This window comes from Phoenix dactylifera, chromosome 3 (assembly GCF_051530095.1).
Source record: "Phoenix dactylifera cultivar Ajwa chromosome 3, Ajwa_hap1_PhDact_Kaust_v1.1, whole genome shotgun sequence".
Lineage (NCBI taxonomy): Eukaryota > Viridiplantae > Streptophyta > Magnoliopsida > Arecales > Arecaceae > Phoenix > Phoenix dactylifera.
In genome coordinates, this window is record NC_143192.1 from 15,191,703 (window position 1) to 15,215,562 (window position 23,860).

Here is a 23,860-nt window from a genome sequence, read left to right on the forward strand (position 1 = left end):
TGACTTAACCATTCATTGGTAGATAATTTTACCAATTGAAATGTTTCAAAAACTTGTTATTTCTTCTACAGATTGCTTTCATTTTTGCACCAAAGAAAATAGAGGGATTAAATTGAAGAAGGAAATGGATTTCCCACTCTCCAATATAATATTTTAAACATCTACTTAATTTATGCTTTAAAATGATGGCTCCCTTTATTAATTTTTACACTCTTCCCTTTCTTTTGGATTCTGTTTGGAAAACCTTAAGGGTTTCTTCTCAATAGTTCGATCTTAAACTCCCTAGTAAATTGCAGATCTTCCAACGTGCCTAGTATCATACCCCTGCCCCCTCCTTGGGGAAGGTCTAGGTCGAAGTCTTGGGTGGCACACCCTGGAGTACCTGTATCTGATTAGTTAATCTTGAGTAGGTCTTTGCTCTCCATCTCTCTTTCTCTCTCAGAAAAAGGGGGGGGGGGAGGCCTTCTGTCCTAGGTTTCATAGCAAAGTTGCATGAGTCAAAAATCTGTCTTTAGTTTAGAGGATGCCAGTTTCAGAGTCCATCACACCTTCCTGGATTATGCCCTGATCCTTCAAACTGGTGTGGGTAATGCTTCCTGATTAAGGCTAAGACTGCATTTCCAGAAAAAAAAATCAGTTTCTCATGGTATACATAGTGCAAAAATGCTGATAAGAGTATTGGTTTTTTACACTCTTCTTCAAGTTGACTGTTGGAGTAGCCTCAGGTGTTTGGGGAGACATTTCTAGAAAACAAGAATTAGATAGTGGTACATGATGGTGAATAACGGTGTCTGGTCATATTTCTCGTCGCTAGAGTACTGTATTGACACATGATACAGTACCATGTGCCATTATGTTATATCATATTGATAGGGATTTACCATAACATACTGATAATGTACTGGTACAGCCACCAATATTGGTGCTTCAATCCCTATTAGGAAGTGCGGTGTAAATGGGAGGGATAATTGATGTGCCTTCTCATCCATGGTTTCTTTTTGAAATTCAAAATATAAAATTATTTTGGCTGGTTGTTTCGTATTAAACTAAGAAGCCGAACATAAGATCCATGACTGAATAGATTATGTGGGTAGGGAATCTGATTGGGAGATGGCATAGATATGAGTGACCTTCTGTTTCCTTCTATACTCATTGCACTAGGAGTCTAAGAAAGGCACGGCCATGACAAAAGAAAGGTTGGCGAATCTGGCCACAAAAGATTACCATTTAATTAGTATGGACATTCTAATTGCTGTTGCTGAAACTTTTTATGACTTGTGATACCATGCAGTGGGTTATGTTTCTTCACACAACACTTGTCTGCTTGTTGGACATAGCATTGACTAGTACTGCAAGTGACTCCACAAACATTTGTTTAGAAGGAACATGTTAGAGAACACCAGTTTTCTACAATAAGAGAATCTCTGTATATGATCAGTGATATCATGTTAGAAAATATGCCTTGATGCAATCTTTTGTATCATGTACTTGTGGACCCATATGTAACAGTATTGTTCTTGACATCTTCGATGGGCATGCTATTGATATCACACACTTGTTGTGTAGTAACATGATTGTGTCTCACTAGAGTCAATCTCTGATATTCTACTTGTGGTCTCAGCAAGATGGCTCATTCTCTAATTTGCTGAAAAGTGGGAGTTATGACTTATAATACATATTGCATATCGTATATTTAATACTATTTCTTTTTCTCTTATTATTTGCTCAGGGAGAAGTTGGCTGGTACCAATTGGACGTTAGTAACTACAAATGATGGAAGGAAGTACTACTATGATGCCAAGAACAAGGTAGCTCTGTTTTTAGCCCTCTATGTTGTATGAACCCTGAACGGATTGTTGTGCCTATGCTAATGAGCATGCGTTGTTGAATCGTATATTATTGTCATAACTCATAAATGTTTAGGAATGTAATTTCTCATATTGATACATTCAGGGAAGGCTCTACTGTTCTTGATCATGGCTGTTATATTGTCACTTATGTTATGGTTGCAGAATATAGGTCTGAATGGTTCGGATGTGAGATTAGTCAGTTTGGGTGGACACTGAAGCCACAAGAGTTCCATGCAGTAGATGTATTAAAAAAATGTTGTTGGCAATCAGTAATATGTTTTGTGTGTTATGTGTGTTCATGAAGATGCTAATCTGTCAAACTTAGTTGTTTATTCCATTAGTTCTTTTGAACAATAGTGGTCTTGCTCTTGAAGAAAAAGTCTAGCAAACTACACCCTTAATTTTTAATTAACAGAGCGAGTAACTTTGTTAAATAAAGAAGGTTAGGTTTTCATCACTGTGTGAGACGGAGAGAGAGGAGGGCAACCATTGTTTATCAAAACTTTGATATCAAATTGGATGATGGAGCAAGTTAAAAAGTGTGTTTGTTGAATAATGAGGTTTGAAATATTCAATCAGAAATATCTACTTGGTTGTGTTTTCCTTTATTTCTTCCTTTTGGTTGTAACGATGGAACCATAAAAGGAAGAATTTAACATTTTATTCTTTTTCTCCTTTCTTTTGTTCCATTCTGTCACGGACTGGTCTTTAACATTGAACAAAAAGGAACTTGTCCTATCAATGGACTGCTTAACTGTAACCTACTCTTTTTACCGATATGAACTATTGCTCCTGAAACTTATTGCTGGAACAAGTATCATCGTTATTATGATTTAAGTAATGTGGTATGAAAGCAGAAACTTGGTTTCTTTAGAGGGGACTAGGACTGGAGATTGTAGGTTTAACTCCTAGTTTTTCCTTAATTAAGTGGAGCTAACATGATAAGAAAAGAGGCTAATATGTGTTTTGGCTAATACTAGGACCCCAATGAAGGCTTAGTCAAGAACATAGAGTCATATTAGTTGTAAGTTACAATTTTGTAGGAATCTTACCTTCTTGCTCTATGATGTGACCTTTTGAGGATGAGGATGATGACATAATTATCTTGAGGCATATGTAAAGTGTTAATTCCTATTAGTTTTATATTACAAATTTGTAGAAATTTTACCCTCTTTCTCCATGATGAGACCTTAGAATGGGATGATGGTGTATTTTCGGCTAGGTAAATTCCTAGTTGCTGTAGCACAGAATTCTTCCTCTTTTCTTTTCATTGTTGGACGGCACCTTTATTTATGCAGATCCATTGGGTATGCTGTTTGCACTTCAGCTCAAAAAACCTATAGGCTCCCTAACCATCATTCTCATTAAAAACCTTCTCTCCTAATTATATATTTATTCTAGACCATATCCAACACTAGGCTTCTTCAAACCCTTCAATTTACCCTGAATTACCCACACTTGAAACTTAGCCATGGATGCAGGTAAGGTACTTGGGTTGATAAGTCTACAGGAGGAAATTATCAGAGCATAAAAAGGATCAGCTACTTTGACATGCGGTTGCACCTGACACTTATCCAAGTCTATTTAAACATGGAGCCTACCCCATAATAACCTATTACTGTATCAAAATGTCATCTGTAACCTTTTCTGCACAAAGACTCGTTATTGTGGTGCTCCATATCTCTGTAATTGTGAATGATGAATTAAGCATTTAAAAGAACTTTGTTGTGGAGCTTTCAGATCATTTGAAAAAACAGTTTATCTAATTAAATGGAGGAGTTCATGCAAGAGCAAAGAAAAGGTTGGCCTGTTTTCAAAGCTTAGTGGTTATGGAAGTGGTTATAAGTTAGACAATTTGATATATTATGGGACATATTCCTTGGACATATATGTATTTTACCTATTGGATAGGTATGCTGAATTTGTTGTGTTGACTTATGATACCCCATGTTTCTCTTCGTTTTAGAAAATTTATAATGAATTCTCTTGAATGACCTATTTAAGCATTAAGGCAGTTATGTCGACATGTTTATCTTTGATAAACATGGGGCTCATTCTGAAATGGTGGATCATCGTCTAGAATTCCTAGTGATGCCAAGATTGGTGTGCTTATGACTTGGGCATCTGAATGAAGCATATTTCAAAGTGGATTTTTATAACTGCATTGAGGCATAATGATGTAACCACAACCATAGCCATCAAAAGTTACCCAGACTACTTGAGTTGGGATTATGACATCTGTTCATGTTCTTGTTTCCTCAAAATTTTTAAGATTAAGAAAGAAGTGGGTGTTAAAGATACTCATGCTCTGAAATGCATGAATAATATTGGAAAATACCCTATCTTAGCTAGTAGATTATATGGTAGAATGTGTTCACCATTTGAAAGAGAGGCGAGATTTAGACATACCAGGTGGATGCCAACTAAGTAGTGGACAAGCTCACCTAACATGGTGCATTGGGGGTCGTTATTTTGTGATCTACATTGCACTTCTCAAATTTAACAGTCAGTAAATGTGAAATCAACAGACTGAAGAGCGTCTTAAATTGTCGGATTTGGTCATTGATGTTTTGAACTTATATAGTTTAAATTATACTGGCAAGTGGCTTATTAAAGAATATTAATATCTCTATGCTAATCCTTTGACTAATTTAGATTAAATTTGATAAAGTGAGGGAGAAGTGAGGGAAACAAGAAAAGAGGGAGAAAAAAAAATTCTAGACAAAATCTTGCAAAGCAAGGCCACATTATTTAGATCTTGTTTGGCATTGCTTTCATTTCTTATTTTTTTAAAAATAAAATCATAGAAATTGAGGCCAAAAACATAGTTGATGCAATTGTTTTTTCTTTCTTTGTTTTTTGAAAGTCATTTCATTTTTCTAGGAAAAAATGGAAGTATGAAATTTTTTACTTTTACTATTTTCAAAAACAAGAAATTCATGTGATACCACCATCGACGCCACCTCCACCATTGCGCCATTAATGCCACCACCACCATCATCCTCTCCACCACTACCATTGCCACCACCGCCGTCTCCTCCACCAAATAGCTGTGCCGCTGTTGCTGTCTCTGCCATAGTTGTCGTCTCCATCATCATCATTGCTACTATTGCCGTTGCCATCACCATCACCACAATCGCTGCTGCCACCACCTTCACCTCTGCTATATTGCTGCTGCCATCTTGACCTCTGCGGCACTACTATTATCATTGCTGCCACCACTATAGCATTGGTGCCCCTACCACCATTGCTATTGCCACATAGTTAGCACCTTCGCCACTATTGTCGCTTCGCCACTACCTACATCCTCCACTATCTTTGCCACTACCATCACTGCCTCGACCACCGTCATTATGTTTATCTTTTTTTAAAATAATTGACTATTTCAAACATGTTTATATGTTTAAAAGTTTAGGCATAATATAGACCAAAAATTCTATTTCTTCTATTTCTAAAACTAAGAAAAAAGAAAGTGTTCCCAAATGACACGTTATGCTTCCGTCTCACAGAAGCCTTCAAAGCACAACTTAAATCATGTGTCTCTTCACCTTCTTTCCATTCAACTTAACTTTCTTTATGCTTGCCCTAAATAAATTTATCAAGCTGCATAACTGATGACTGATACTAGTCACAGATTAAGCAGTAATAACTATTATATCTTTCTTTATTCCTACAAGCAATGTAAAAGAAATTGATAAGGAAATCATATTATAAGATGACTAAGTTATAATGCATTAATTGAACCCTTATTATGTTCTCGAAGCATTAGATTCAACATGCTTCTGCATTATGCTAGTTCAGATGTTTTAGCTAAAAGTTGTTTGTATTTACTAATCTTGGTTCTTTTGACACCACTCTGTGTTTTGTGAGATAATTGGATATTTGCAGCCTTTCCAGTCAAAATTTTGCTTAAAGAAATATAGTCTGTTTTAAACAGCAAAAGATGTCATAAATCAAATATCTACTATTTTATTTTTGGTCCATAAGTTATCTGAAACATTATGCAAGAGTCGTTAATATGTGTAAACACAATGAGACTGACATGAACACCTGAGAAGACAAAGATATGAGCACCTGAGACCCTTATGGCACTGCTAATTAATACGCCATCACCTTCACAATGCATAATCCTAAATGATGAAAAATTCAATTCCAGCAAAATGTCAGGTTATTTTTACTCTCTTTTTCAAAGAAGCAAAGTATATAGAATTGTCTTATTTCTTCTATTGTTTCATTTATGGCTAGTCGGGAGGGGTCTTTAGCTCTAATCATTAAACTAATGTGACCTTTTGGACTTCTAGTAGTTGCAAGGTTCGCTGTACCGGTCGGTACCGAGCGTACCGTACCCATACCGATGGATACCGGTATCGGTACACCAATATCGGTACGGTCGGTACCGAGCGTACCGTACCGTACCGACACTCGGTACGCCTATACTAGTGCGGCACCGGTACGGGGTTCGGTACCGGTACGGCGAACCTTGAGTAGTTGTAAAAATTATATTTCCATCATTGAAATGCTCATCTTCTCAAGAGACGTTTTGTAATTTATTTTGCTGACTTAATATGCTACTTTTGATTAAGCTGAGGACTTCCAACAGTAATTATCTACAAAAAAGGGTTTTTAACTGCTGATTTAGTGCTTTTGATCAAATCATTGGAGAATGTTTCAGGAAGCATCAAATAATTGTGCCAGGGGAAACCCAAATATGTTAAATCAGTTTTGTTGGTATAGCATTCCAATTGTAACTCATAGGCCTAATTATAGAATTTGACTTATTAACGCTACTCAAGTGCTAGTAAGGAATTTTTAGATATTTATTCAACAATTATGACAACCATTTCCATTAATGGAAGCCATATGATCGCTGATATTTTTTTTTTGTATCTACTACCTCTACCTGCGTACTGGTGTATCTGGCATTAATAAGGTTTTGGAAAATTCAGGTTAGTAGCTGGCAAGTCCCAGCGGAAATTTTGGAGCTGAGAAAGGCTCAAGAGAGTGATACCCTGAAAAGAAATGCAAATCAATTACATGCGAATGAACTACAAAATGTAGCTGATAAAGGATCTGCTCCTATTAGTATGAGTGCTCCTGCTGTGGAGACAGGTGGTCGTGATTCTATGGCTCTTAGGACTTCAGGTGCACCAGTTTCTTCATCTGCATTGGATTTGGTTAAAAAGAAACTGCAGGATGCTGGTACTCCTATCACATCCTCACCTGCCCCAACTTCTGGACCAGCTGCATCTGATTTAAGTGGCTCAAAAGCAGTTGAGACTGCAGCTAAGGGACAACAAGGGACAAATAACAAAGACAAAGTTAAAGATGATGGAAATATGTCAGATTCCTCATCTGATTCAGATGATGAGGAAAGTGGTCCGAGTAAAGAGGAGTGCATTATTCAGTTCAAGGTAATTTTTTTCCTTCATGCATTCTTTAAGTGATTTGCTTGAAGTACCATGTCAGTTGAAAGCCTAGTGTATAAGGTTTATATTTTGTTATTTTGTTGCTTCAAATGGCAAATGGTTCGATCCATCCAATAATTTGTGATTTCCAATTTATTCAAACTAGTCCAACCATCCAATTGGTATTTCAACTTTGATAATATCCATGTTAACTTTTGTTATATTTGTTGAGGTACCAGCTCTTTTGTAACTTTTGCTTGTATTGAATGCTTCTACTGAAAAAAAGAAAAGTAGAATTTTTATTATTCTTCCATGTTTTGCCAAATTTAATGCTACTTCTCAATTCATTTGGTTTTCCTATTTGAAGCTTGGTTCTAAACTTGACATTTATGCTTTGTCATATATTTTCCATTGTAAAGGAAATGCTTAAAGAACGAGGAGTGGCGCCATTTTCGAAGTGGGATAAAGAGCTGCCAAAGATAGTGTTTGATCCACGCTTTAAGGTTTGTTGAGTCTAAAGTTATGAATTTTCGGCCTTTCCTACAACTGGACCCCCATGGCTCAGGTTTGTTAGACCCATTTATGGTGATCACTTGGGACAGGGTGAACTTTATTTCTTCTCTTTTACTTTATTTGTATTCTTCTATCATGATACTGGGCTGTGCTATCTATTTGCCTTCTGATTTATTCCCAATTATATTCTTGAGGTGTTAGACTTTTGGGATTGCATATGTTTATTTTTGTTTCTTTAGGTCATTATATGCTGGTGGGTTATTTTAGGTTATAAAGTTGTTGACTTGCCTTGCTTGGATATTAATATGAGAGATTAGGATCTACAAGGGGAAGATGACTTACTCTCTTCATATGGTTGTGGAGACCGGCTGCTGATGGCAGAGGTTTGAGAAGTGTTTTTGGGGTCACACTCATTGTAAAGAAGAGGCCAAAGGGTATGATTGCAAACCTACTTGTATTTGTTTTGGATTAGGTCTGTGAGCTCGACTAGGTGAAGTCCCAGTTGGTTATGTGGTGCAACAATTCTTCTTGTGTTGGCACCAAGAAGTGGTTAGAGAATTCTTATGAGTGGGGTTGGATAGGAAGAAAACTGAATTTACTTTAGTTGGAGATAGCTTCTGTGAATCTGAGTCTTATTATTACTGGGACTGGCATCTTGGAAACAAGTTTAAGTGGTTAAACCTGAGTTTTCACTCTGTGTCTTGGAGATTAATGGTATATGTAACCACTGATTGCATACTTTGGAGGCCTGAGGCTCCTTTTGATGCTATGGTCTTCATGGGATCTATAAGTAACCTTGAAAAAAATCACAACTATTGCAATTTTGTGAAGAGAAAATAATATTTGTTTATGCGTGCTGGGTTCCAAAAGTTTCCATGTTTTCAGTTTCCACAGTGCCACGTGGCTGCTGAAGTCCTTAGCCTGGCGATTTTTAGTTGTGCACTAAGAGACCCAAGTCCCTAGACAAGAGAAGGAACATAAACAAGATAATATTTGGGATCCCATTTTGGAGGGGAAAACTAGTTAAAAGCTCTCTCTCTCTCTCTCTCTCTCTCTCTCCAATAAAAAAAGTGAAGGTAGTATTTTGCACCACATAGTGCACGTGCATAACGAGCATCGAGTTATAGTATATATGTACATATGCATATACATATCCATCTGTAAGGATACAAACATATATAAGGACACAATGTATGTCCATATATATTTATATCTATGCATGTATATGGATGCATATTTATATGTTTGTGTGCTCGCGCACATCATGTGCGCGTCTGTGCCTCTGCCTATGTGTGCACTTGTGTGGGTTCATGCATGTCTCTCTCTTTATATATGTTCAGCATCTTGGTTCTTTGTTTTCATTTTGTGGAAAATTGCCCATGTTTCTTCACAAGTTATAAGAACTGCATATCCTGAGTAAAGAAGAACAATAAACATGAGAACTTTGCTAGTATCTATTGCCAGACTGCTTCTTTGTAGTTGAAGCAGCCTCGATAATCCAATTGCTTAATATCTTTTCATGCATACCTAAGGGTTTCAGGGCACTATAAAGTTGACTGTATCTTGATAAGATATTGATACTAGAATTTGATTATTTCTAGAAATCATTGTCCTTTATTGCTGTTCCATAAAATTCCTGCTCATAAACCTGGCAATATGGCTTGTTTAGATTTGTTAGTTTTCCATGGTGGAACATACTTGTTATTATTGCTGACATGTTTGTTGGAGCTATACAAACATTTGTAGTAGTTGTGGCATGTCAAGAGTGTTATTGTCCTGGTGGGGTTTGTGCTAGGATTTGCTCCAAGTTTCTATTTTTGTATACCGGTCCAAAGGTAACAGAAGTAGACTATGTTGCATCGTGTATAGTAGAATTAGGAAAGATGGAGTGAGGAACAGGTATACGGTATAGACATGTTTGTTGGAGCAATAGCAGACATTATAGTAGCTTCGGTATGTCAATTGTGTTGTCATGGCAGGGATTGAGTGAGGTCCAAGGATAACAGAAGCAAACAATGTTGCATGGATGTATGGTAAAATTAGGATGGATTGAGTGAGGAACAAGCATATGGTATACTAGAATAGTCACAGAGGTTGCGTTAATTGAAGACAAAGTGACGGGAAATTAATTGAGATAGTATGAGCATGTGCAATGGGGAAGACTGACATAGAGTGGTACTAGAATCCAAAGTTTTAAATATTGTTGCCGGACCCATACCATTTTTCAGTCGGAATAGTATAGTATCCAAGGTATGTTGTACCAGCCCGAACCGGGCGGTACAGGGGATACCGTATCATATTGATTCGGTACTGGTACCGGTATCCAGTACAGGCGGCGTACTGGTATCGACATTCGGTACTCCAAAAAAATTCCGTACCGTACCGTACCAATACTGTGCTAGTGTGGCATCGGTATGGGTCCTATACCGAGATGGCGAACCTTGATAGTATTGGTATTGACGATATGCACTGAAACTAATTGATTCCAAAAAAATTGAAAAATCATCCAGACCAACTAGCACAGCTGGTGTGATACCACCTGTATGCACCCGCATGGATGTTACGGCTAGTACGTACCAATATAGCTGTTTCAGCATTTTGGCACTCTCATCGGTGCCAGTTTTGTGCCGGAATGATACGGTACTGATCATAACCATCCCATTCTGGTGGTTTTGAACCATGCTGTAACCTCTGTCAAAAGAGTTAGGAAGATGAGAACACTTAAGATAACATGGATGGAAGTTGTGGGAAAAGATTTAAGAAACCTTGCAATAATCCCAGAGGCAGCCCTTGATATAATGACGGTGAATAAGAATTTCAAACCAACTCCAAATAGTTGGGTTATACTTGATGATTATGTTTATGGCATAGTCTTTCCATTCAGCTCTCTAATGGATTATAGGACGGATCTATTTAGTTTCATGCTGATGAACTTCAAGGAATGTGCTGCTTTAACTCTTCAAGCATCCCTTGCTTTATTGTAAAGATAATCCCTGCTTGTCCGAGGGTTGTGTAATTGAGGCTCCTGGTTTGCACCTATTTTTGGTTTGACTTACATTTGGCATTTTCACTGATGACATTAACATAATGACATTTATACAAAGATCAAATGATGAATTTGTGCATGGATATCCATCGATATAAACATAAATGGAATAAAAGGAAGTTTAATGATCTCCTTATTATGGTAGGATGGTATATAACTTTGAAACATTTCTAGATATTGTTACACTTGGGTCTGTTGATTTGCAGCTGTAATACCTTTGGTTAGACCTTCCTGGTTAAAATCTCTTAACATAACATAGAGGATTAAAATAGTATAGCTGTGCTAATTGCTGGGAAGGTATACACACTATAATGTCATCAATTTTCATATTATCTGTATTTTTTATGAGGGGAAAAGGTTTTTTAGCTGAAACACTTGTTGCAGATTGGATTGGCCGTGTCCATTAGATAGATCATCTTTCAGTTTTCAAGAAATACACAAACAAGGGTGGTCGTAATGTGCCTGCTTCAAGCAATGTCTATAATCTTTGTCCTAAAGACTTGCTATCCTTTACATAGCTTGATGCTCTTAGCTCAGTTTGTTATGGTAGCTGAAAATCCATCCACTTGATGGGAGTGCCCCCTTTCTTTTTTCTTTTCTCTTTTCTCCCTTTTTTTCCTTTTTTTGATCTATCACCTTCCTTAAATTAGCTTCGAGTCCTATAACCTTCGTTTTCTTAGATTCAGAGATGGAGAGAACACCCTGATGCACATAATCCCAAATAATCCTTCTTTCTGTGGGGTCCTGGAGTCCTATTCAGAAGTGTTTTGATTGTTTTTTTTTGTTGAAAATCATAGACCTCATCGAACATTTACTGATTCATCTTGGCATGTCTTTTAGGCAAAAAAATTATGGGATAATCTTTCTTTTAATAAATGTTTCCTGCAATACAAGATGAATCATCCTCATGACTCTAGCTATGATTTAATTTTTAAAGCTTTGTAAACAAGTGCTGTCTTTTTGCTTTCGTACTATTTATTTTTTTATTCTATAGAAGTGTTTCTTCATATTCTTCATCTTTATTGGAGCTTCAATTAGATTTTTGATCTGTGTAAACAAGCGCTTTCTTTGTCCTTTATTGACATTGTCAATTTTTAAACCTTATAGAAGTGTTTCTTTGTATTCTTCATCTGTACTGTAGCTTCAATTATAATTTGATCTGTGTAAACAAGGGCTTTCTTTCTCCTTTATTGAGATTGTTAATTTTTTAACCTGGGTTTAAAATGCCAGTTGTATTATATGTCTTACTTAAATGAGTTTCATTGCAGGCTGTCCCAAGTTATTCTGCTCGGAAGGCTATATTCGAGCACTATGTTCGGACTCGTGTGGAAGAAGAGCGCAAGGAGAAAAGGGCAGCTCAGAAGGCTGCAATTGATGCTTTTAAACAATTATTAGAAGAAGCCTCAGAGGTCATATGCTCTTGTCATTCATTATGATTTGATTAATTGACTGTTCTCTAATGAGATTTTTGCAATAAGTTTCCCTTTGGTATTTTGTGCCCATCAGCGGTATTTTATTATGACAGTAGCATCACTGACTAGCTAATCTTATCAGGAAATTGATCACAAAACTGACTATCAAACATTTAAAAGAAAATGGGGCAGTGATCCACGATTTGGGACCTTAGATCGTAAGGAGCGGGAGCTTCTCCTAAATGAGAAGTATGTTTAGCTGATCCTTCTGTTGTAAAATTTATAATGCTCCGTAGTGTCTAGCTCTTCCATGATATGTTAGCATGCATTTGTGGATTTCTATAGGGTAAAGGCTGCTGAAGATAAAATGCAAGCGATACGCATGGCTGCTGTGACTAGTTTCAAGTCAATGCTTCGAGACAATAAGGATATAACTACAACTAGCCGATGGTCCAGGGTAAGTGCCTCATTCTTGGCAAATTATGATATATGAATGCCCCATTTTGTCACACTATTACATGTGCACTGCATTCAAACACATTCAAACATATATTTTCTCTTTTGTTTTTTCCAACTGTAGCTGTACTTAATTTCAGTCATGTTTCATCTTTGAGAACTCTTTTTACACATAATCCATCGAACCACGTTGCTTGATATATTTGACTTTTGCTTTATATTTATTCCACTTGTCTAATGTATATATACTAAAATAGAGACTCTACTTGTGCACAACTCTCTATTCGCCAGGTGAATGTCCATATTTGTTACAGTATTAATTTTGGATAATAAGTAGGGCTCTTATTTAATATAGTTCTTTATCAAAAAATGATAATATAATATCAATAATAAGAAGCTTATTAGCTTATCAAGCATGATTAAATAAACAACTTTTCATTAGTACTATTAAATTGATACAACAATTAATGTATTAAACTATTAATAACCATATTTGTTTAATGCATGCTGATGATAATGAAAAACACTTTTCATTAGGTAACTATACCTTGCTTATATCTCACGCAGGTCATTAGATTATGCTAGTATTTTATTAATTTCCATTGCATCTTGATGGCCATAATTTTACTTAAAGTGAAAGTGCAACCACTAGTATCCCCTATGTGCAATACTTTTTTATTTTTTATTATATTAAGGTTGGATCATGATCTTGTTACTTTGGATACTAAGTAGGGCTCTCATTTGATACGGTTCTTTATCAAAATATACTAATATAATATCATTAATAAAAAGCTTATTAGCCTATTAAATCGTATTAAATAAAGTACTTTTCATTAAGACTATTAAATTAATACAGAATCAACGACACTATTAATAGCAATATTTGCTTAATATATGCTGATTTTAATGAAAGCACTTTTCATTAGTACTGTATCTTGCCCATATCTCATGTAGGTCATGCGAATACACCAATATTTTATTAATTTCTATTGTATTTTTTATAATCAAAATCTTACTTAAAGTGAAAGTACAACTATTAATGACCCTGCTATACTACGTATAAATATCCTATATATAACAATATTTTTCTATTTTTTATTATATAAAAGTTGGATCATTTTCTCTGTATAGTGCTAGTATATCATAATATTAATATCAAAAATTTATTTTAGTAAATGATTAGGCTCTTATATATATTATATTCTATTCTATTTTTGCTATCTATTCTACTATGTCTATTCTATATTGCATTTCAAGAACAGTTGGAAAAGGTGGAAAATATAATTAGACCACTAATGGCCCCGCCATATTGCATTTAGATATCCCCTTTATGCAATACTTTTCTGTTTCTTATTATACACAGGTTGGATCATGATTTTATTATTTTATAATAATATATTTTTTACTATATCAATAGATATACCTGTGCTATTAGAATTTTGTAAAGTGATAGTATATCACGCTATTAACTTTTGATTATTTCTCGATAACTAACTTTTTCATGTTCCTATGGACCCTCAATCCATTTCTTCAAAGCACTTTTTCTCCTCCATTGCTCTGTCTTGTGTGTTTTTCTTGTTTGTTGGTCCTCTTCGTAATTTTGGTGTCTCAACTCTTTGATGCATTTCATTTGCTACTTGTTGTCACAATCTTCATTACCTTCGGGACTTTTTACATTTACTAATCATGGTCCCTTACCTTTATCCTAGAGTTCAGGTTCTTCTCTAGGCTTGTTATGTTTAGACTACCAACTTATTTCTTTTTATCTCAATCTTTTAGTGATGTAGCATGTTTTGTTTCTTTTGTTGAATATCTACTTAGCTTTAGGGTTTCATTTGGCTTTAAGATGCGTTTTATATTCTGTAATAGCTAAATTGTGTTCTATTTTATCATCTATGACTATCCATTCGATGTTCTAGGTTCTTATTTACTTTATATGGGTTGTTTTTTTTTCTTCTTTTAGTTGCCTTTTGGACGATTTTTGGTTTATGTAAACTTTCATACATGGCAGCACCAATTTTGGTATTTGTACCAATACAATATTGGTACAGTATCGGTACAGGTTGGTTTGTGGTACGAACACTTGGTATGCCCCCAGTACCCATTATTGATTTGTTACCGGTATAGGATGGTATGCTCGGTACAGCATTGGATGGCTTGGTACAGCAAACCATGCTTCCAAAGCAGTTGATTTTTTGGAGCAAACTTGGCACTTCAAGAGCTGCAAATGAATGTATGACTTCTATATGAATGATCAATGGGGTGATTACTTTGTTTGGGTTTGTGTATTTATTAAAGGAGGGAAAGAATAAGCTATAATGATTTTGAGAGTCATTGGCCGCGAATGCTTCCTAAAGAGAATAGATAATAATCCTCTCAAAGTGAAAATGCACATTGTTGCTCATGATCTACAATGTTTAAAGAGGGTAGAAACCAAAACCTCATATATTTTAAAGGTAATTTACCTGCAAGTCACAACACATACTGTACTTTTATTTGATTTACTGTTTAAAACATCGAAATAGGCTTAATTTTTGGTCTTTATATTTTCAAAGTATCTAGATCAAGATCAATAGTTCGGACTTTCGAATTATGAAGTCGACAATAAAATTTTGCACACTAGATGTTTCTACCTTTCATTTTGTGCCTATTTTGTACATAGCAAGAGTCCTACAAAACTAGTTATTTTTAGTTTGGAGGCATTTTAGACATTACAGATTTGATCAATTGTCTGGACCCTCATTTTGGAGGGTTATCATTGATTTTCATTTTACAGGGTTATTAATTGTCTGGATTATGATCATTGGTTTTACAGGATGATGATCAATTGTTCATTAGGTTTAAGTGCTGGTAATTGCATGCAGTTTTCTTTATCGCACTTCTGACAATGTTTATACGCACTCCAACACTTGATTGCCAAGCTTTTGCATTTCAGGTTTTGAGGATGTTGTAAATGATCCTTTGGTAAAGACATTGGAAGTACATATGACATTTCTAGGATGGATAAAAATTAAATAAAAATATCAAATATAGAATACGTATGGTACAGCAGATGACATCTGTAGAAAACATTATATCATGCAGTAAAGAAATGGTTATGAATTTGTGATGTTTTATCACATTCACTGTATCTAAGGCTGCAAATGGGTCGGGTCGACCCGTGACCCGACCCGACCCGCGTAGACCCGACCCGACCCGACCCGCATAGATCCGACCCGACCCAAATTTTAGGACCCGCGGGTCCGGGTCGGGTCCAAAAATTGGACCCGAATCATTTTCTGGGTCGGGTCTGGGTTTACCAAACGGACCCGACCCGACCCGACCCGACCCGAAGGGAGAGAGAGGAAAAGCAAAAGAAAGTCTTTTCTTTTTCTTTTTTTTTTTTTGGCGTGGGTTGTGGTACTGTTGGTCAGTGTGGGAGGATAGCAAGTTAGCAACAAGCATAGGTTCACAGAATCCAAAGGAACGTCGGCCCGTCAGGATTCTCTCTGGATCTATTACACTGTTGAGACCTCTGGTGTCTCGGTAGCTGCCTTTTTTTTTTTTCCTTCTGTTTTTTGGTTTTTGTTTCTTTTAACTTTTGAAGGGAGAAAGTGAGGGAACACTGCAACTGAATATGGGTCATGTGCCAGTTTTCTGTAATGGAATTGGATTTTGGAAGAAGGTCTGGAATTTTTTTTGTCCTCGTGAGAGGGGAGCTGGGAGACACCAAGTTCCGTCCAATCAGTCATATAGATAAAAAATAGTGTGATATGAAATTTGGCTTGTAGACCGACTTAGTAAGTCATGGGTCATCTGTTCTGACTGGAGCTCAATTGCAAAGTCTTTCAAGTCATGGGTCACCCAGCACCTCATAATTATGATATGACCAAATTAGATTTGCCTAATTTTTTTCCCAAAAGCACAAAAAAATTGGACCCGATCGGACCCGGACCCGACCCGAATCAGACCCGGATCCGACCCGAACCCGACTCGGACCCGACCCGACCCGACCTGATCTTCAACCGGGTCGGGTCCGGGTCCAAAATTGGGACCCGAACAAAAAACCGGGTTGGATCGGGGTCACTTAGGATCCGACCCGACCCGACCCATTTGCACCCCTAACTGTATCTAAATTTAGATTTACTTGACCAATCAGCCATAAAAGTAATTTAATCAGTGTTAAGTTGGAATGGAAGGGTAGGCCCGCTTGCTTATCAATTGTCATCTCTATTCATGCCTTCCATCCAGCATATCCTCCTATCTTCTAATAACTACCATCACCCTTTGCTTATCCATTGGTTGCCAAAGGCCTTAAGTCCTTTCTTTGCTATGCATTTTATCCTCCTATTGTGACCTTTCCCCGATGAACCATATGCTGTCCTCCAGGATTATCAATGGGCCTAGTTTATGTTCTGTATATCCAAAACTTTCATGAAGCCCAACTCAATGAGCCGGCAACAACCTTGCATGAGACTATAAAATCAGATCTGCATGTCTACAATGGTGACTTTCTCTTTTTCCACCTGTAACCTGGTAACTTTGTTCCTTATTTGATCTTCCGTAGCATACCTCTTATCATGATCTCATCTCCATGGCTCCAATAAGAACGAATCCCTTAAAAAGATTTGCTGCAAGGTTTTAAAACTTGGTTTTGGTTAGGGCTGCCTGGTAGAGTTTCGATTTTGGAAGCTTTGATAGTTTTTTGTGGTTCTGCTGTGAGTTTCAGAGATGCAGCTGAAAAAATCAGAAAAAATACAAATAATATAAAATTTAAGGAAAAAGTAAGAAATAAATCAAGAGAAGCCATTTCACATCACAATTTGTGTAGTTTGGGTACTTTTAGGCTGAAGTTGAACTATATTGAAGCTTGATACGTTAAATTAAAGAAATCTTTCTCCCCAGACAGTTGCACTGCTATCTTTACAGGTTGCAATATTCTTCAAGTCTAATAGGCACATTGCATTTTTATGGTTCACATGTTAAAATGCTCTCTCCTTAAATAGTCCATTTCCAAAAAATCTCCTGTCTAAGCTATGTCACAACATTTCAAAGCTGTCATCATGTAAACATGCTGATAGGTGATACCTTGATGGATAAATGTCCTGAATAAACATATTAATAAATAATATTAATGATCAAATAATATTAGAACTTATTAATTATCTAGAATAGTAAACATATTACTTGTTAAAAGAGAATAGTAAACACATTACTTATTAAAACAAGAAATCAAAATTTTGTTGACTTCGACCAAAAATCTAATCATTTTTGGCGAAACCTATAGCCTTGCTTTGCAGTTTGCATCTTTTAGCTTTTAATAAGTTTCTAATTTTACTCTCTGCTCCCCCTCTCCGTGTGTGTGTGTGTGTATATATATATATATATATATATCTTGTGTGTGTGAGATAGACATCTGTAGATACGTATGTATGTATAGACGTATGTATACGTATGTATGTATAGACGTGTATTTGTGTGTGCGCACGTGTGTGCATGCATGTATGTATATATACCCCCTTCAAGCCCTTGTGAGGCCAACTCAACTATCAAGTACATTTCCCCCCCTCTTTTGGAGTAAATCTATTACTTTGAGGTGGTTTCCCTGATAGCCATTTTAAATTTGCTTTTGCGTGTCCCTGCTGCTTAACCCACAAGTTGTCATGTGATTGTCATGTGTATCACAATCATTTATTTGCATGTTCATCAACAATGGCCCATATTAAATTCTGTTGATGCAATCACCATTTAACACATTTTTTGGGTTTCAATCGGATGTCAGCTGTATCTGCATGAATCTCTGCAATGCACATGCCTTTATCTCTTCTTTTTTAAGTTTACATGCAAAGTTTTTTTATGAGAACAAAGCCATGCTTCGTGTCGTCGATCATGTATGCATTTCCGTTCAACTGTACTTTTTCGAACTATTATGACTGCCTTGCATTTGTGGTATTTTTACTATTGAGCATTTGTTCAATTATGGTCGATTGGCTATCTGAGCATTTGATCCAGGTGTTAATATGAAGTACAAGATGTAAAACCTTTTCAGATACTACCTTCATAATAACTATTATTTGGTCTTTGTAATTAATTCTGCATTTATATTTTCTTCTCTCATGTCAAGAACTGCTGTAATATACTTAGCCCATTTTTTCTATAGGAAATGATATCCTTTGTTCTAATGTGTATGATCACAAACACGTGAAATTATTTTTGATTAGATGTTCTACCATTTTTCTGTTAGTCTTCTTATGAATACGTGACATAATATTTTCAGGTGAAAGATAATTTAAGGAACGATCCAAGATACAAGGCCGTGAAGCACGAAGAGAGGGTAACTTTGTTTAATGAGTATATATCTGAACTGAAAGCTGCTGAAGAGGAAGCAGAACGATCTGCAAGGGCCAAAAGGGATGAGCAGGTCAATTGAATTTCTAGTCAAGTTTGAAATCGCTCTTCTTAATCTAGTTTTGTTTGATTCATAGATCTGGTATGCGAGGTGGTACATTAAGCATGCATGCAAGTTGCACATGGGATTCTCTCATCTATATGTTAATATTAATCTTTCCAGGAGAAATTAAAGGAGAGGGAGCGGGAGACGCGAAAAAGAAAAGAAAGAGAAGAACAAGAAATGGAGAGAGTGAGATTGAAAGTTCGCAGGAAAGAGGCAGTAGCTTCTTATCAAGCTTTACTCGTTGAAACAATAAAAGATCCTAAGGTGGTTTGCTATCCTAAAAAATCACTTTCGACGTTATTCATGTTCCAGCGATGCTGCCAATTTATTGCTAATTGTAGATAAGATTACCCAAAGACTTCCCTGGCGACAGTATTGTAGAGTTACAGACTTACAGAACTTGCTCCGTTAAATTTCCTGTATATAGTTGTGGTGCAGTTAATGTTCATCTATTAGCCTAAATGTCTAGGGCTTGTTGATTGAATTTAATATACTTCCATCTTTTTCCTTAACTTGATAGGCCATGTGAATGCCTATTACATTGTTATTTCTTAGGTGCTGTTTGGTTGCTAGTTATGTGATGGTTAGGGGTGGGTTAGCGGTTTAACCAGCCAAACAAGATCCCAAAATGGTGTGTTAAACTTGGTTGACATCCCAAATTAAAATCCATGTTACCTAGACACTCAGGCATAGGTGCCAAGTGTGCAAGTGTCTCATATGCATATACATATAGACATACATGCATACATATACATATCTATATAGATATAGTTATAAATATATACATGTACATATATATATACATAAACACATACATAAGTATATGGATTTACATGTCTTTATGTGTATCTGTTTGTTTATGTATCTGTGTATGTAGTGTATTTGTGCATTTTGATTCTTAGATCTTTCTATCAATAGATAGTAATGAGTGTTCGATATAGGGGATCACGATTTCATCTACTTGACATTTTTCAAAAAGAATTGGCTGAACAAAATTGACTCATTTTTTGAGTAAACGATTGAATTGGCTGAACAAAATTGGTTGGGTGGTACCAACTAAATCGAGTACTGACTTATTCAAAGAAATCAGAAACTTTAAATTATATTTAACAAATAAATTAATACCATGGTCATAAGTTTGCAAGTTGTTTAATTTATTTCTAGGTTCATTCAAGTTGTGTTGAGATACTTTAAATGATAACTAACCTTGGTATATTTATATTTAGAATATAAGGACATTTTGCTTAAGTTTTCATACAGCTAAGGTAACATTATATTAAAAATATAATGATACATTGCTTAAAATGTCTATAATCGTGATAACTTTATATTAGAAACATACGGAAATTTTGCTTGACGTATAGAGAAAAACTTGGAGACTCTTCAATGGAAGTGTGGTATTAAAAACTAATCCTCTGCACCCTAAAAAAGTGTCAAGTGCTGGACACTTTTTGCTGATGTCGGCAAGACACTTTAAAGTGGAGTTTCTAGCTATGTCATATTGTGTCTTGCTGTGTCCACGTATCTAGAAGTGTTGACACACTGGTTTGCCGTACCAATCGGTACTGCTGTGTGCCAATCATACCGTACCGGTACATAATCGATATATGGTACACGTGGCATACCGAGTGTCGGTATGCAGAATTGGCCCCTGTACCGAGCGCATCGACATAATAACAGGATGGTAGCAGTACAGGGTCCGGTATCATGACGGCGAACTTTGGTTGATACTTCTAGATAACTTAAAAATGGAATGTCCAATCATAGCCTAAAGAAGCAGCCTAACTTGATTAACTTTATTTCAAGGGGAGCATGAATTAGGGTTAACCCCCAACGCTCTCACTTCTCTGTTGTTACTTTTTCCACAGCTTATCTCTCTAACCCTCAAAATGTCAACCAAACAGTGAATAACTCACATCCCTGGATATCTGGTTAGGGAGTGGTTACCAATGGTTTAGTTAATTTATCAACCCCCCCCCTTCTTAAAAAAAAAGGAAAAACCCAGTTAACTATTCGGTATCCAAACTGCAGGACTAATTTCAGTAGGCAATTGGCAGTTGCTGCTTTCTTCTTTTCTGCAACTTTAATGTAATGTCTTGAACTTTAAATTGCCGTATCTTTCATAGGCATCTTGGACTGAATCTAAGCCCAAACTAGAGAAGGATCCTCAGGGCCGTGCAACAAATCTTGATCTGGGCCAAGGAGATGCAGAGAAACTATTTCGGGATCATGTCAAGGACTTGTATGAGGTAATTCTATTCTGCTTACTTGCAACTGCTTATTGGTTGTGTTTTGCTAAATCATTGTCATAATGCTGCCTGCACTAGAACCATACCATGAACTGTTTGACATATAGCATGAGCTCCATACTCAATTCTCCATCAAATTTCTTATTGTTTTCACAGTAATTACAGTTAAGCTTAATGCTGTAGGAATATCTTTTTCTTTTTTGGAGAAAAAATTGCTGTAGAATTATCGGATCCACAGGGTCTGTCTTGAACAAGAATGATAAAACAGACTTGTTAGGTCAACTAATCAACTCATGAATGTTTGCTTTCATTTAATTATTTCCAGGCACTCACTTTGATATACTATGATTTTATGTTCAATCATATTTATCCTTTAGGTTCAGATCTTGTACCAACACTGAGGTTATGTTACCCAGTTTAATTATGATGAGTTTTGCTTCGATTCATTTTTTTTTAAAAGATAGTTACTATTCTCTGCATTAAATCTCAGCCTTTAAAATTATGAAGGGCAAAATAGATATTTAAATGTTTACGATTCTAGTTACCAATTTTTTCTAAAAAATAGGATCTCTCTTGCTCTCTCTCAACTGTGTGAAAAGAGGTAGGAAGATAGAAAGAGAATGCGAGAAAGGGCAAGCCTAGAGAGGGGTGTGGACTGTGGAGAGTTCAGGTGGAAGATTTTCATGGGATAACAGGTTATCATCCGGACAGGATGACAAATATAAACTGCTCATTTCAAAAATATGGACAGCTTTATAGAAAAAAACAACTAGAATAAAAATCAAAACAAGGGACGTAGCTGCGGTCTTGGCCTTTGCCGCGCTCCCGCGGCCCTCCGCAGGCGTTCGCGGCCGCTCCTTCTCCCTCCCTCCCTCCCTCGTTCTCTCTTCTCCTTTTCCGGCTTTGGCTGGTTTTGTCTCCTGCTACGGGCCCGGTACGGCCTGTACCGATTCGTGCCGCCGGGCAACCGGTTCGGTGCTCGGTACTGGCATAGTAGACCTTGAGTTGGAGTCAACCCTCGATGGGTGGAGTGGGTATAGGAGAAAAATATGGGAATTCTGCCCTCCTAATCTTAGAAGGGTTGTCCACTCAAGATGTGCAATAAACTAATTTTCTAGTTATAATTTAAAAAGCTAACATTCCATGGCAAGCTTGAGCTCAAGAGATTAAACATAATGGCTTGTAAATAAGAAGTGGCATCTTGTTTGCTGAACTATTCTTAAAAGAAATTTTTATTTCTAGTTTTACTTTCAGTTAATGCATAAGAAGCCATTGGTAGTTTTGCTCATTTTGTTTAAAATCTGAAATACGTATCCTTGAGCCATTTGTGTTTGCATTTTTAAATGGTTCACTTCTCAGATGTCAATTAGTAGTTGTCTTTGAATGGCCAGTTCATAGGCTTATCCTTTATAGTAGTACAAAGGCATAGTCCTTATATTGCCCTGTATCATGTCCAGCGTTGTGCACGCGACTTCCGGTTGCTGCTATCTGAAGTTATAACTGCAGAAGCAGCTGCCCAAACAAGAGATGATGGAAAGACTATTCTGAGTTCTTGGTCAGAAGCAAAACGCCTTCTAAAGCCTGATCCAAGGTACTTGAAAATGCCTACTAAAGACCGAGAGTACCTCTGGCACCGATATGTGGAAGACATGATGCGAAAGCAGAAAGCAGCATCTGATCCCAAGGAGAAGCCAGATGCAGATGGAAGAAATAGAACCTCTTCTGATTTTTCGAGGAGGTCGCCAAGGAGGTCCCATGGCCGGGGGTAGCTTTTGGTACTAATCAATGTTGAACTATTTTCCACTATTTTTTGTAAAAACTTTAAGATCTCACAATAGCTCTTTTTTTTTCCGAAGTTTCTTTTAATGTAACATCGCCCTTTTGCAGATTAGTTCTGGCATCATCTTTGTAATTTATTTTCACCATTTCAGTCATATTGATCATTGGGGATATTATCAGCAGTGAATGAGTTGGTTTTGGATATAAGCCTTCAATTTAGTGCGAGCTGTCTTCTCATTAATTTGAGTTGTAGATGTGCTCTGAACTCGTGGTTCCCCTTGCTTGCAGATCCCTGGGGATGCTGTTTTATGTTGGGGAGTTGTAGTTCTAGCCTAGTTATACTGTTCATTTACTCGTGAGGTGATGATGAGACTGAAGTACGTTGCATGCTGTATCATTTGATGTCTTCAGAGTTCGTGGCTACAGATCTTGGAAAAGCTGTGATTATGTGGTGAGAATTGAAAAGCTGTGATTTTGGCCAGGATTTTCTATCCTAGTTTGTTTTTCCTGAAAAAATTGAATTGTTAGCAGTAAGTAGTAAGTAAAAAACTTTTGCTGCATTTGCTTTGCCATTTTGCCCAGTTTTCTGTTTTTGAAATCTAAAAATTTAAATTATCTCTGTTTTTTCTGAATCGTAAAAAAGGCGTGTGGCATATTCTATTGTCCATAAAAAATATTAATATATGTTTTATAAGTGGTGTTAGCCATGATGGCGAT

At 36.5% G+C, this 23,860-nt stretch overlaps 1 protein-coding gene across 3 annotated transcripts in view; it reads left to right on the forward strand.

Annotated features, from left to right (window-relative positions):
* PRP40C (pre-mRNA-processing protein 40C) overlaps window positions 1–23,362 on the forward strand; it is a 34,843-nt gene extending 11,481 nt beyond the window's left edge. For 2 of the 3 annotated variants that reach the window (XM_088717856.2, XM_088717854.2), the window contains exons 8-17: window positions 1,730–1,808; window positions 6,797–7,261; window positions 7,675–7,758; window positions 12,083–12,223; window positions 12,369–12,475; window positions 12,572–12,683; window positions 18,939–19,082; window positions 19,233–19,379; window positions 21,242–21,364; window positions 22,822–23,362. In XM_088717856.2, the coding sequence (XP_088573982.2) occupies window positions 1,730–1,808; window positions 6,797–7,261; window positions 7,675–7,758; window positions 12,083–12,223; window positions 12,369–12,475; window positions 12,572–12,683; window positions 18,939–19,082; window positions 19,233–19,379; window positions 21,242–21,364; window positions 22,822–23,133 (1,714 nt within the window). In that variant the 3' untranslated portion in view covers window positions 23,134–23,362. The remainder of the gene's footprint in view (window positions 1–1,729; window positions 1,809–6,796; window positions 7,262–7,674; window positions 7,759–12,082; window positions 12,224–12,368; window positions 12,476–12,571; window positions 12,684–18,938; window positions 19,083–19,232; window positions 19,380–21,241; window positions 21,365–22,821) is intronic. The other variant, XM_088717855.2, reaches the window with a different exon arrangement.
* Window positions 23,363–23,860: the final 498 nt, after the last annotated feature.